The 13,827-nt window shown below is 37.7% G+C and overlaps 3 protein-coding genes across 7 annotated transcripts; 2 read left to right on the top strand and 1 right to left on the bottom strand.

Moving 5' to 3' along the window:
* Window positions 1–73: 73 nt before the first annotated feature.
* Rap1 (RAS oncogene family member Rap1) lies at window positions 74–3,466 on the top strand. 2 transcript variants are annotated; one of them, XM_020944424.2, is made up of 2 exons: window positions 74–278; window positions 698–3,466. In XM_020944424.2, the coding sequence occupies exon 2, from the start codon at window positions 1,265–1,267 to the stop codon at window positions 1,817–1,819; it is 555 nt and encodes a 184-aa protein (XP_020800083.1). In that variant the 5' UTR covers window positions 74–278; window positions 698–1,264; the 3' UTR covers window positions 1,820–3,466. The 2 variants fall into 2 exon arrangements, with proteins under 2 accessions (XP_020800083.1, XP_086682525.1); XM_086826399.1 differs by having other exon boundaries at window positions 98–590.
* Window positions 3,467–3,581: 115 nt separating this feature from the next.
* Window positions 3,582–5,635, bottom strand: LOC110177579 (CUE domain-containing protein 1). Of its 3 annotated transcripts, none has more exons than XM_020944360.2 (2): window positions 5,264–5,635; window positions 3,582–5,130 (listed from the first exon to the last, which is right to left on the bottom strand). In XM_020944360.2, the coding sequence occupies exons 1-2, from the start codon at window positions 5,420–5,422 to the stop codon at window positions 4,402–4,404; spliced, it is 888 nt and encodes a 295-aa protein (XP_020800019.2). In that variant the 5' UTR covers window positions 5,423–5,635; the 3' UTR covers window positions 3,582–4,401. The 3 variants fall into 3 exon arrangements, with proteins under 3 accessions (XP_020800019.2, XP_020800018.2, XP_020800017.2); XM_020944359.2 differs by having other exon boundaries at window positions 3,582–5,133; XM_020944358.2 differs by having other exon boundaries at window positions 3,582–5,178.
* A 1,831-nt stretch (window positions 5,636–7,466) lies between these two features.
* On the top strand, window positions 7,467–12,935 carry CNMa (CNMamide). 2 transcript variants are annotated; one of them, XM_020944423.2, is made up of 4 exons: window positions 7,467–8,191; window positions 11,510–11,735; window positions 11,809–12,103; window positions 12,359–12,935. In XM_020944423.2, exons 2-4 carry the CDS (start codon window positions 11,517–11,519, stop codon window positions 12,430–12,432), a joined length of 588 nt encoding a protein of 195 aa, XP_020800082.2. In that variant the 5' UTR covers window positions 7,467–8,191; window positions 11,510–11,516; the 3' UTR covers window positions 12,433–12,935. The 2 variants fall into 2 exon arrangements, with proteins under 2 accessions (XP_020800082.2, XP_086682698.1); XM_086826572.1 differs by having other exon boundaries at window positions 11,513–11,735.
* Window positions 12,936–13,827: the final 892 nt, after the last annotated feature.

The following is a 13,827-nucleotide window of genomic DNA, read 5'->3' on the forward strand; positions in this document are numbered from 1 at the left end:
TTAACAACAAATACAATTCAAAATGCGAATATGGTCACACTGTGCAACAATCGATGACTATCGATACTTGGATGTTTTGTTTAGTACATTTTTCCACAGTCAAAACGCGGTCACACTCGGTAGTTGTGGGCGAAAAAAGTTGTCTATTTGCTCCGCATTTACGGCGTTATCAATCAAAAGTGCAACAATTCGCGAGTGCCGACAGGTGAAGGGCCACGAAAAGCAGCGCGTAACGGCACAACCGCTAATCAGGCAGCCGCAGCGAGTGCGAAACAAAGGTAAAACTCCGCTCCACACTCCGCATAGAGTTGCCCTGCTGACATGCGGGTGCATGGCGTGAATTTGTTTCCTTGCCGCTGTTCTGCCCCTTTGTTGAATACACACAAACCGTCAATTTGTGTCTAGGAGTGGTTTTTAATTAATAAAATAACAACAGTGATTCGAGAGCATTGCATTATGAGCATTGCAAGTCTAAATGCGTTTCAAGTGCGCCGCCTGGTAACCCTGTAAATGAATCATAAGATAGAGAGCGAACGAGAGCGACAGAGAGGGCGAGTTTACGAAGAAGCGAAGAAAAGAGGGAGTGCAGAGTCAGTTCTCAGCATACAAAAAAAAAACGCACACCAATCAAAAACCCGATGATCTCAAAGAATTTTCCAACTAAAAAGTGTTTTCTTTTCGCTTATCTATCCAACAGTGCGCCCTCGGTAACAGTGACCGGAGCGGAACAGGGAACAGGAGACTTCTTTTATCGCCGCTGGGCTGAAAGCAACAATTGAACGAACACACGCACCTCGGCGGAAAGAGCGAGCGAGAGAGGACGAGCGAGGGAGAGGCACAAACACCGACACCGACACTCACACACACTCCACATCAACACGAGCACACACACCCCCGTACACGGCACAAAGGTTATCAACAGCAACAACAAGAGCAACAAACTTACTTTAAATATATATAAAATTAAATAACAAAAAAGGGAAAAGAACAAGGAGAAAAACGTTCTAAAAGAACCACACGAAACTGCAACCGAAAAGCAATCGCCGAACAACGCCTAAACTAGTGATTTTTTGGAGAGAGTGGAGAGAGGAGATAAGGAGAAACAAATTCTGCACAACACAAAACAACACAACGGAAAAAAACAGCAACAACAACAACAACAAAAACAACTCGCGGAGACTTGTGACTTTGTGAGGAGAGAAACCCACCTGAAAAACCTACCTGCATTTTGGGCTATTGACCATTAAAAGATAGAAGAGAAACCATGCGTGAGTACAAAATCGTGGTGCTGGGCAGCGGTGGCGTTGGCAAATCGGCGCTAACAGTCCAGTTTGTCCAATGCATCTTCGTGGAGAAGTACGATCCTACCATCGAGGACAGTTACCGTAAGCAGGTGGAAGTGGATGGTCAGCAATGCATGCTGGAGATTCTGGATACGGCGGGCACGGAGCAGTTTACGGCCATGCGGGATCTCTACATGAAGAACGGACAGGGCTTCGTCCTGGTCTACTCCATAACGGCGCAATCGACCTTCAATGATCTGCAGGACTTGCGGGAGCAGATACTGCGCGTCAAGGATACGGACGATGTGCCGATGGTGCTGGTGGGCAACAAGTGCGATCTGGAGGAGGAGCGCGTCGTCGGTAAGGAGCTGGGCAAGAGCCTGGCCACCCAATTCAACTGCGCCTTCATGGAGACGTCAGCCAAAGCCAAAGTGAATGTGAACGATATTTTCTATGACCTGGTCAGGCAGATCAACAAGAAGTCGCCAGAAAAGAAACAGAAGAAACCGAAAAAGTCCCTATGTGTTCTGCTATAAGACTTCCAAAACAAAACAAAAGAAAACTAAAAACAGAAAACAGAAAACATAAAACCGATAACCGAAACGGAGCAGATTTTAGAGGGGGAGAAATTTAAGAGTAAAGTTTAAAGCAAAAGAGATTTTTAATTATTTTTTGTTTCCGTTTCTCGTTTCGTTTCGATACGTTTTTGAACCGAATAACCCAATCTACTTACATATACAAACAAGAAAAAGCTAAAAACTACTACTAAAACTAAAAGCTGACAATGTTCTTTAACTGTTTCAACAAGTTTTTTGTAATTATTACCATTTACTACTTATTATTATTACTATTATGATTGTACTATTTTTCTCTGATGATTAACCATTAATGCCTACATACATATATATGGGGAATTATTATGATATATACTATACATATTTAAATATATTTGTCGTTCGTTTTTGAGCCGTTTTTTAAATTATGATGCATCAAGTGAAACAACATTCGTCAACTAAAAACATTCGTATTTATTGATTCTTCTTTTCGATTATATACACTCTCTTTACACACACCCTATACAAAACTTACTATAATACTGAACACGAAAACCCAACAAATATATCTTTAAATAGACCGCAAAACACACAACAAATGAAAATCAAATTAAGCTAAAAACCTAAATTGTATTGCCTAACAAAGAAAGAAATGAAACACGAGGAAATTCCACAAGAAAGCTAAAATAAAATCGAGAATCGAGAAAGGAAATCATGAATGAGGAACATATTTTATAAAAATATTGTATGCAAATGATGTCAAAATGTTGCAAACAAACCAGAAGTAATGATGAGCCCATTTAGTAATTAGTTTAAAACAAATTTACAAGTAATTGTTTAAAATAACACACACGATCAATTGACAGCACACTCACACACATACATGCCACATCCCACACACACACATACCCATTAACACTTACACTCCGGCGTGCTCTCAGAGAGAGCGAAAAAAAATGCAAAAGGCGGAAACGGAAATTAGAGAGACGGAAGTGGGAGAAAGAGAGTAGGAATGCAATTGCAACTTCCGCTTCCGAGGTTAAAATCAACAACTGACAGCCACAAATTCTAGTATATTTATACTTAAGAAACAAAAAACTGTCGCGTCAATCCCAAAAAAGAATAAAAATCGAAGTAAATTTACAAGAAAACAAAAATATTTCATAAATAAACATTGCATATAAACTTCGCGTACGAGTAGTAACCAATATGCCCTTAAATCAAAGTCTAAACACAGCCAACAACCAACATTAAAACTAAATAAAGATTAAAACCTAAGCCCAAGCGTATATATTAAAAATATATGATAAAGAATACAAATCATTTTTGAACATAATAAAACAAAACAAACAACCGTTACAATAACATAATAATGTAATAATATGAGCGTGTGAAAAATGTAATTGAAAAACCATTTTTTCGAACTCGTTTAGCCTACTTTCTGCTTCCTCAGGATCTTCTCCGGGAAAGGATACGAATATCACAGTATTCTTTTTAGGGGGCTTATCGTGAAGCTGCAGTAAAGTGGGTCAATCCAGTTCGAACATCTTTTAATTATTAATAAATGTATTATGTTTATAAAAAATTAAAAAGGAAATGCAAAAACAAAATAAAAATTAAATAAATTCATGTAAGCTGAGTATACATTCTTTGGGGGATTAAAAAACAATTTGAAAGGCTTCGATTTTAAATCTAAAAATATATCAAAACGTTTCCAACTTTTTTCCAATTTAAAAACAGATTCTTTTTGAGTTTTGAAATATCTGTATTTGATACTTGGAATAGTTTATATAAGTTTTGTTATTCAAATATTTTTACATACAATTACAATCAAATATAGCCGCCTTTTATAATTATAATATAATAATATTTTGCTAGTTTATAGCACGCATATTCATTCACTGGTAAGATCTGCCGTAGGTTCGATTCGGAGTTTAGTGGATTCAAGAGTAAAACTGCAGCTGATATGGTATATGCGTAAAGGTTCTGAGATTCGCGGGTATACAATAATAATAATAATCATTATAATGCATGTATATAGTAGATGTTGCCAGCTTGATTTTAAGAAGTTTAAGAAGTCGCGATGGGGATTACTGTACAATAAAGGGCTTTAGTTTCGCTTTATGACTAGGTTTGGGGTAAGCTAAGTGCTCTTCTACTTGAGGGGGTGATTTCCCCATTTTTCGATACAGATTCCGATAAAACGAGTGTGTGATGCTTTCTATAATCAGTCGAACTTTTGTGTTTGTTATGGATAAAACTTAATCTACGCTAATTTGGCAACAACGAAAGGTGAACAAAAAAACAATTAAACGTATACAAAAAAACGTAATTAAAAAATACAAGGGTTGGGAATATTGCACGGGAGGTTTAGAAATTGCACTTAAGGTTAAAACTATACGGTAATACAATCATTTCGCTTTGAGATTGGGTTGGGAGATTTCGTTCTTTGCGTGGAGAGATTACTTGGGTTCGTCTTAGCAGAGATTACTAGCGCACGTGATCGTCACGTTATGGCCGTTGAGATAAGATAACAAAGCAGCGCCGGACCCGCATCCGTAGTTTCACTTGCGTAGCTGTAGTTGGCCCTGCTGTTGGCTGCTGGACTGCTGCTGCTGGCTTGCCTGCTGCTGCTGCTGTTGCTGCTGGTGGTGATGATGATGATCCTCGTCGTCGCTGGGCTCTTCACGGAGCGGCAAGGAGTCAATCTGCTTGGCCGTAGTCACCTTTTTGTTGCGCTGCCAGGTAAAGACCCTTGCCATTTGCAGGAACTTCTTGCGCGACATCTTGCCCATGTTCTTGAGCCGCTCCTGGAAGTTGGCATCGTCCTCGCCCTTGGCCTTGCCGCTTTGCTCCTTCTCCAGGGCGTTCATAAAGTCCTGATTCCAGCGCAGCTGGTTCATAAACTCCTCATTCTGCAGCATCAAGGCGAACTGTTCGTCCGGCAACTCGAAATCCTGCTGCCCGGGAGCTGGGGTGATGCGCAGAAAGCCAGCTGGCAATGGGCCCAGTATCGGCGGATTCCAGCGGCGATTTGTGCGCTGCTTTGTGGGCGTATTATTCTGGCTGTTTACCTTGCTGGCTGATCCCAGCGGGCGCTGTTTGGGCGAGGCACCCGTATTGTGGTGATTTGGCGAGGCGCCGGCTGTGGTGCTCAGCAGGCTCGGGGCCACTGCACCCACAGCAGCAGCAGCAGTAGCTCCTCCTGTCTCCGCGCCGCCGCCATCAGTGGTATCCACCAGCTGGCCCGTGCGACGCAGGTCTTTGTCCGAGTCGTTCAGGTTGATGAGGCTCTGCTGGGGCGAGACATTAGCATCCAGTTCATTGCGCAGTTTCTCGTTCTGCGGCGTGCAATTTGGTTAGTGGCATTCATTAGCGTTGGGTTAGCTGTTAGTAAAGCGCATATTAGTATACACAAGGGCTCACCTGATTGTCAATTGACATGGCTAGCAGGGCGTCAATTGTCTGGTCCACGGCTCCCAAGTTGGCGCGCAGGATGGCCTCAATCACTTCTCTGTCGATGTCCGGGAACATTTTCTTAAAATCGGCCATGGCCTGTGAAAATTCCAGTTGCAGCGTCGACATGGTTCCTATTATTTTTATTTTTCGTCGCCCCCCCACAGATCAACGGGCGCTTATACAGTGTGACCAGGAGGTAGCAGCGCCAGTTTACCCATATTTTGGAGCCAAATGCATTGTACACACTGTTGGCGGAGGCAAATCGAGTTCTTATTTGAATATTTGAAAATTATAATTAAACTTCTAAAACGTCCCATAATAAATGTTATTGAATTATCATTAAATTTCATAAAATTTGTATATAGGTGTTTTCTTCTTACTCTTGTTTTAAAAGAACTTAATAAAATAAAGTGGGCATAGGACATAAGTTACTATCTCTACTTTCTACACAGTGTTGTAAAACACTAAGGTGCACTTGTGGTGGCGCTAATTCAAAATCCCGAATGTGCATTGTTATGAATGTTGTGAGAAAAAACGGCTGACTCAATACCCAATAAATTAACTAAAATAACCTAATGAAAGTCATGCAGTCGCGTGATGGCTGATAATTGTCCGGCACGTGCTTGGGCTCTGTTCCGGCATAGAGTGTCAATTCAGCGACTTGGTAGCCTTCTAATAAGTGTCAATTAGCACTGATATAATTGCTATACAGTTCTTTATTAGCGATACGCGAAAGCTCTTATCAATCTCAGACGGACAAATGATGAGCCGCGATGAGACTCGACTCCCCCGCCGTTAATTCGGGGTGATGTAACATATTTAATTTAATCACAAGTCAGCGGCTAAAGCGTGGGCGAGGAGATAAGCTGAGGAACTACCTACCGATATTCCCGGTTCAGACAAAAGGTCGGGGCGTGCCGGAATAATCAGGAATAATTCCTAGACGAAATTAATTACTGTCTGCGGGGACTTTGTCAAAAAAAAGACGCATTTAAATTAGGAAATAATTTCGGGGAGATTCTGTATAATACATAATTGTGTTTAAATATAATCTTTATAAAACCGAAAAATTCTAAGATCTGTATGCCATGATACCTCCAATTAATTCGGGTTTCTGTGTGACTTAATACGGGCCAGCTATTGCGTCACTTTTGTATACCTTTGAGAGGCATAATAATTTTAGTCAGAAGCTTTAAACTCAGTTAAAAACTAGCTCAGAACCGTTTTCCGAATTGAAAATAATGCTTTTTTGACTAAGTTATGAATTATTTAAACTTTAATTTTGGTCGAAAAAATTGTCCATTTTGTATATGGATAATTATCGATCCAATTGAAAAGTGCAAGGGTATTCCAAGTTAGAGTACCTTCTAGTTTTTTTTCTCTTCATAAACCCCAGATCTGCCACGATATGAGGATGATTAAGTGAGCATAAAAGATAAGATCAGGTTGGGTTATCTCTGAAATAGACAAGTGTAAATTTCCATGCTATTTTTATACGAAAACTGCGAATTTATTTTTACCCCTTTCTGTTTACTCTACAAAAGTTTATTTAGATTTGTGACATGCTTCCCAACAAATGGGTTCTATTTACAGGTACCCAAAGTTTGTAAGTAATAGTAAGTAATAGTATCATGTGATTGTTAATTTTTTTATACATGAGATTGCAATATCCGCCGGGTATTTCAACATCCGCTGGTGTATGACAAAAAATTGCCAGTCGACATTGACCCAATTAACTTTTAAACTTTATTTTGTTATAGCTAAATCATTGCGAGTTTAATGACCTACACAGCAAACTAAAGTGATGTGGGGATCATTGATCATGTGGGTAGAAAAATCTCAGACTATTATTATCATAGATTGTAGAAAGCCTTGACTAAAGCTCCTTGGCTAAGTGCAGTGAACCAACCTATCGATTGTGTAAAAGCCTAGATTGTAGTATAAATTGGGATCAGAGATCAGGCTAGATGCCAATTCATTAAATAGAATAATAATTAGGGAAGCGAGAGAACCCATATGACCCAGAACAAGTGCCGTAGGGTGTATATATGTACCTACTAACTATATATGGCACCGATCATAAATCTTGGCTTTATCGGACGATTTGTCAAAAGCGTGGCACGACAAAACGCACGAAGATCGAGCGGTCCGAAGACGACCGACTTGATTCAGTTCCATTGAGATCCCGCTCGGCTCGATTGACATAGTAGACGGGATCGATCCGATCCAAACCGATCCCCAGAGTTTAGTTCGCTGTTGAAAGCCGAGAACTTGTGAGCGTGTCCACTTGATTGTTCTGAAATTAGCAGCCCGCGAACAGAAATAAATTTAAATTACAAAAAGAAATACACACACATTTCAAGTGCTTGAGCACCCGAACGAAATACACCCAATCCCAGCGAGAACCTGACCCCAAAAAGTGGGTGGAAAACGCCTCATTCCCTGGCCCCATCGCCCACGCCAGTAACACTTTGACTTCTGTCACCTACGAAGCGTCGTCGTCGCAGTCGCAGTTTGTCGGTTGTTTATTTGTACCTGTTGAATTATACCCTTTTTTTGTGTGTGGTGTCGTCGGGTCTTCGAGCGCCTATATAAACAAATGCTGCCAACGGATTTGCGTTTATTCTGCATTGTAACACCTAACGGTTAAGATTCACCTGGCGGAGAGTCGACAAAAAAACATATAACCAAGTGAAAATTATTTAAAAAAACATTTTAAAAGAGGAACTGTAAAAAAGTACAGTTAACACAAACAGTAAAAAGTACAGTTACAGTGTTGGAAAGTGTTAACCGGAATTAACATAATCACAAAGAGATTAAGTGTCAAGAACTTGTATTCTCTAGAATTTCAAAAGAAGTTTTCAAATAATTGGAGCGCGTTTCTTTGGAAAAAATGTAAGCTTTAATTTGTGATAATAATTATACTAGTTAATAAATTATATATAAAATTATTTATGGTACAAAATAATTGTTTAGAAAGCACTTTAAATAGTTTATTGTATTTCTTGAAATTGAATTAATTTCAGGATTACATTTAAAAAATGTACTATATTATTGATACTCGTTTGAAATAATTCATTATTAGAGTTTTTAATCTTAAACGGATTAACTAATTAAATACAAATCTTGACATATAATTCTATTAATAAAGCCCAAACTAATTAGCCCATTATCAGTAATCATTAAACATTAACTTATTTAAAATCGAATCATTGAATTCGATTCATGGGTCGCCTAAGTGGCGCCAAGATAATGATTATATATTTTTACATTTTAATTTGTCGCACCGAATTATCAGCAGACTTTTTTCTGAATTGTCATTTCATTGCTCGATTTTTGCTTTAATTTATTGCAATGAGAGGTTTTATGTTCCACATAGAAGAAATTAATGTAGCCGTCTTATCAGGGCCACCGGACGAACTTTCAATAAATGTCAAAGAAGAAGTCTCGTGAATCGTAGTGAATCGGAAAGTATTGCGTAGTTTTATTTAATAGAAGAGGAAGGGGGATTCCAACTTAGATTCGGAAGGAGATAACTTTTGTTTACAGTGAAGCAAAGAAAAGAGGGCGTGTCAGAGTAGATTTGAACTTATTGTTTGTGATAAGAAAGCGCTCCTCGTAGCTCACTCTCTTTTCATGTTGGTTGTGGTCCGATATTTTATGACGTGCCCCGATGACGCACTTTATATGGCATGAAGCACATAAAAGCACAATGAAAAGAAACCAATTTTATTATTATAATAAATTCTTAGTATTCCTAGATGATACGAGATGATTTTGGGTCAGACCCCCAGGCCTAGTTTAATTTATTTTGGAATTTTTGCGAGCATAGATTAGGCGATTACATGTGCGCATGAAATAATATTATTTTAAGATGACATTTTAAAGGTTCTAGAATACTAGGATTGTCATTAGCACGTATTAAATTCCTTGATTTCTTTAGCTTATGGCATAAGTTGGGGTTTTTCAAAATAAAACTGTTATTAGTTTCGATTATTTATCATTAGTAACTTTTCGAAAAACGTTTCTGATAAAAATTATATGATTGTAGGGCCCAGGGTTCCTAACTTTTATACCTTCCCAAAAATGTTCTGTATAAGATTTAATTGTGGTCGTGTTCATAGGGAGAAAGTTTCTAGAAAATTTAGAAAGTCACCTTAAAGTGAAATCTCCTCGTAGCCTAATCAAACTAGTTCTAGGCAGTTTTTTATTGTAGAGATTTCGGTTTGGTAATTAGCTATTTATTCAGGCCTATAATGATACCCGTAAACCCCCTAACATCTCCTTATCGCTTATCAGACTCTAATTTTTCTAATAAAAACGGACGTGTCATGGGGAAACTGTCAAATAAAAATTCGACAGGTGTGCGCTGGGTCTGGTTCCTCCCCCGGGAAATCCTATACAGTACTAGTTATTTATGGAATAAAAACGTAACCTCAAGACCCGAAAAATCGAGTTCAATGAAACCTGTACGCGCAAGGCCTTGACTCCGAAACCAAAATAGAGATGATTCCCGGGGGATCGCAAATTAGCAAATGCATTATCAGCTCGTAGCCTCGAATCGTAAATAATTTTTTTTTTGGCTATTAAAATGCGTTTGGTGCGATTACGGCATGCCACCACACAGCTCACATCAATCATTGAAAACAAAATGAGGAGCGTGTAAGTCACAGATCCCTCGGCAAAGTTTATCGCCTGCACTTGATCCTCCACGAGATGATGCACGGCAATCAGCAGGGAAACATATAGAATATATTTGAAAAATAGAAGAAAATCAGTCGGCAACAACAAATTGGATTTCTTTTGGGTTTATTTCTGAGATAATAAGCTGCAATAAATTGAAATAAAATGTTGCCAGCTGCGTGGCGCCATTAAATTGTAGAAAAAAGAGAGAACACAGAAGAAACAAAGCAAAATAGGCAGTTTATTAATGTTATTAAAAAAAGGTAGATAAGATTGGGTATTTTATAACTTCAAACATTAATAAATTCTTATGATTTCTTAGGGGTAAAATAATAAATGACAAACATAATATTGAGCAAGGCAGCACAATGTTTAAGAACACCTTATTCCTTATAAATAAATATATCTCTGTTCTAAGGAGCTAACTTCATTAATCTCCATGATTTTCTGGTACCTCTAAAATAGTTACCCTTTACCCTTACTTAACTTTATCTTAAAATCCTTTTCTTTTCATTCTCTGCAAATGAGCCTTAACCCTTTCATTCATCATTCTCTAACTACCCCAAATGACTTGCAATTTTTAAAAGTCAAAAGCTAAAAAAAACCCACTCCTTATTTGATAATTAGCTCGCCGCTCACCTTTAGCATTCCGGTCACTCCTGGCGTCAGAGGCTCTTCAGCTTAATTAGGCATTAATATTTCATAAATGTCAATTACGCCTGTCCCCGCAGCATATCAAATGATGATATTGCAATGTGACCTGAATCCGTGAGATGGCTTCAAAGACTCCACTGGTCTGTTTTTAGAACACTAAGAAGTATTAGGAAAGCCAAAACTTTTAACTGGAACATGGCGGAGAGCCCATGGCCCAGATTCCGCTGGACAAGAACTTGTTTTGCCAACTGCAACGTGACTTATTTGAAGTACCCGAAACCCCTCGAGATCCCCTCTTGAAACATTTACGCATATTTCTACGCTTAGCCTTCTCAGCCTTCTTGGTCTTTTTTTTTTGTGTGTGTTTTTTGTTGTTAACTTGTTGTGTTGTTTGTAATAGGAAACCCTTTTGCGTAAGCAAAAGTAAGGGGTTGCCAGGAGTTGGGAAATGTGGAAGTAAGGGTGGGTTGTCTGAAACGTGTGCTTCCCCCTGCTTAATTGCTGTTCACACTTTAAAAATTACACATGTTTCCCATTTGCTTTTTTTTTTTGGAATTAAATTTATAGGGTATAAAAAAAGATGTGTGTATAAATTTTATATAATTTTTCTAGGCTTAATAAAATAATTCCAAGCTTTTAAAAATTTACTACAAAACATGCGGCTAGACGAGAAGAGTTTAAGTTGTATTCAAGATTAAGGAAGACAACTCATACAAGGGTAGAATCTTTTTGATTTTTAGTTAATTTGTTTAGTTTTCTATAGGTTTACATTCTTCATTTTTAAGAAAACCATATACTGTGTAAAAATACTTTATTTATAAGCACTAAGTTTTATTTTTAATAAATTTTAAATTGACCTTTATGTGTTTTCTATAGCAGTACAATGCCTGTTTCCCTGTCATCGTCGCATGGCACTTGTGGCTGCTCCTCGGCTGTCCACTGGGCCATTGCCATTGTCCTCCTGTCATTGGCGATTGGGCCAGGATATGCCCTGCCCCGGCCATCTCGGAACACGCAGTTGTTGTTCAGCGAGTTGCTGGGAGTTGGTAATGAGGACAGTAGCAGCGGCAATAACATCAACAACTATTATGGTGAACACTTGGTAAGAACTAGACTGAAATACCACCAAGGAAATCCTGATTTAACCTGTGACCCGGGACTCTCCACTCTCACAGAGGCAACAGCAGCAGCAGCAGCGATTGCCCTCCTTTGGCCGGAAGTGGCCATCGTTGAGGGACCTCCTACTTACCGCCGACTATGATGACTTTGGGGTCTCCCAGGAGAGCGAGGAGCGAGTTGTGGACACCAATTCCCGTCTGCTGGCCAGGCTGCACAAGCTCAGCGATAATGGAGCTGGAGATGAGCTGCGCTACAATGTGGTCAATGAGCTGACCAATGTGCCCAGCAAGAAGGTGATGATGCCAGGAGGACACTCGCTCAAGGAGCATAACACCAAGAAGAATGTGCAATGTAAGTAATATATATAATCTAATCAAAATCAAGCTCCTTGATCTCTTTTAAAATTAGCATTAAAACATAAGCTGTGTGGCATGAATAACTAATTTTATATTTTCCTTTTTGTTTTATTTTCATGTGTAATTATTTTTGATCCTTTCCCAAACAAAAATTAGTTCGTAAACAATGTAAGTGTTGCATGAAACCCCCAAGTATAAAAACCCATAAAACTCTTTATAAATCTTCTTAATTTCTTTAAAATTTCCTTAGACATGTCACCTTGCCATTTCAAAATCTGCAACATGGGACGCAAACGCAATGCCGGCAGCAACAATCCCTACTGAAGAGAACCCAGCATTCAAAGAATATAAATAAAAATCTACCAAAAATACAGCCAAAAGTAAAATAAAAAAAAGTATACAGAAAAATAAGTCACAAAAAAAATATCCTGTTCAAAATGCCAAGTATTGTCCAAAGTTCTAATTTTAGTTAGAAACACATCCAAGCAGAATTTAATTAGAGATTATAATTACAATGTATTTATAAAATATATGTCTCTCTTTCACACACACACACACACACACTAACACATACACCAAAGTATTTCCCATATTAGTTATAAAAATAATATCTATGATTCTTGTTGTATTCGAAATACATTAAATAATAATAATAATAACCAACACAATGTTGTTAGATATTAAGGCAAAACTTACATATTACAAAGAATATTTATTGAAAACAAAACAAAAACAAGAATGATATGTGGCCAAATTTCTTGAATAAATGTTATATGATTATGGTATTCAAGGACCCAATGGTGGTCCACTAAATCTTTGGCGCCAAATGTGACTTTAGTTTGCTTTATTTTTATATCTGGAAATACACTCTTAAAAGTATTCAAAGCTTTTGGAGAGTATAATGATATTTGAGTTAAAAATTAAGTCTGCTTTCGGGCTTTTGTATGAAGGTTGGGTTTTGGAAGGGGTTTCTTTAAAGTCGGATACATTTCATGAATTTGTAAACGGGTTCCTTATTTTTTAATATATTTTTTAGGAATCTCTCTCCCGTTAGGTATTGTTATTCTAATTTAATTAGGGCTGTCTTTACTATATTTGTTATTAATTTGCTAGTTTAACTCTAAATTAATTTATGAATTAATACTTTTTTAATTGATTAATAACTTTGCCTTCTTGAGGTCAATACCTTACGTTTTTAGATTGTTTTTTTGTAGCCGGACTTTGATTTTCATATCAGTTCTGCTTTCGCTTTTCATGATGGATTTAACCACTAAGAACCATAAAAAAAGATAATTAAAGTGTGTTTTTAATTGAGCCACTTAGTTGTTTTTATTAGTTTATCCCGGTCCAACTTAATTGTATATTAATTTACATATGGATTTAGTAGATGGCTGTCTTTAATAAAACCTCTGTAAGCGTGAGAACAAAGTTATTTATTTACATTAAAGAGGCGTTGAAGCTTCTGGAAATTTACTGATCTAAAGAAAGAGATAAAGCCTTAAAATGTATTCTTTTGTATATTTTTTAAGGTGCAGCATGAAAATGTGTTAATTTTTATATAGAATAATTACCTTTTCACTGCCTCTACTTTGTTAAAATTATGGAAAAGCCTTATTTAAGTAAACTAGAGTCTTGCTATCAGTGATAATTAATATATAGATATATCTAGAACACGTTAGCAAGCACTTCTGGTATAAAATTCTATATATATATGTATAT

This window comes from Drosophila serrata, unplaced genomic scaffold, assembly GCF_035046125.1.
Source record: "Drosophila serrata isolate PLE 108 unplaced genomic scaffold, ASM3504612v1 contig_2, whole genome shotgun sequence".
Classification (NCBI taxonomy): domain Eukaryota; kingdom Metazoa; phylum Arthropoda; class Insecta; order Diptera; family Drosophilidae; genus Drosophila; species Drosophila serrata.

Bases quoted from the DNA above. Each gene is read 5' to 3' on its own strand.
- Rap1 (XM_020944424.2), top strand. From the start codon at position 1,265: ATGCGTGAGTACAAAATCGTGGTGCTGGGCAGCGGTGGCGTTGGCAAA.
- CNMa (XM_020944423.2), top strand. From the start codon at position 11,517: ATGCCTGTTTCCCTGTCATCGTCGCATGGCACTTGTGGCTGCTCCTCG. The intron at 11,736-11,808 runs GTAAGAACTAGA...CCACTCTCACAG, and splicing joins ACTATTATGGTGAACACTTG to AGGCAACAGCAGCAGCAGCA. The intron at 12,104-12,358 runs GTAAGTAATATA...AAATTTCCTTAG, and splicing joins CACCAAGAAGAATGTGCAAT to ACATGTCACCTTGCCATTTC.
- LOC110177579 (XM_020944358.2), bottom strand. From the start codon at position 5,422: ATGTCGACGCTGCAACTGGAATTTTCACAGGCCATGGCCGATTTTAAG. The intron at 5,179-5,263 runs GTGAGCCCTTGT...TGCACGCCGCAG, and splicing joins CCATGTCAATTGACAATCAG to AACGAGAAACTGCGCAATGA.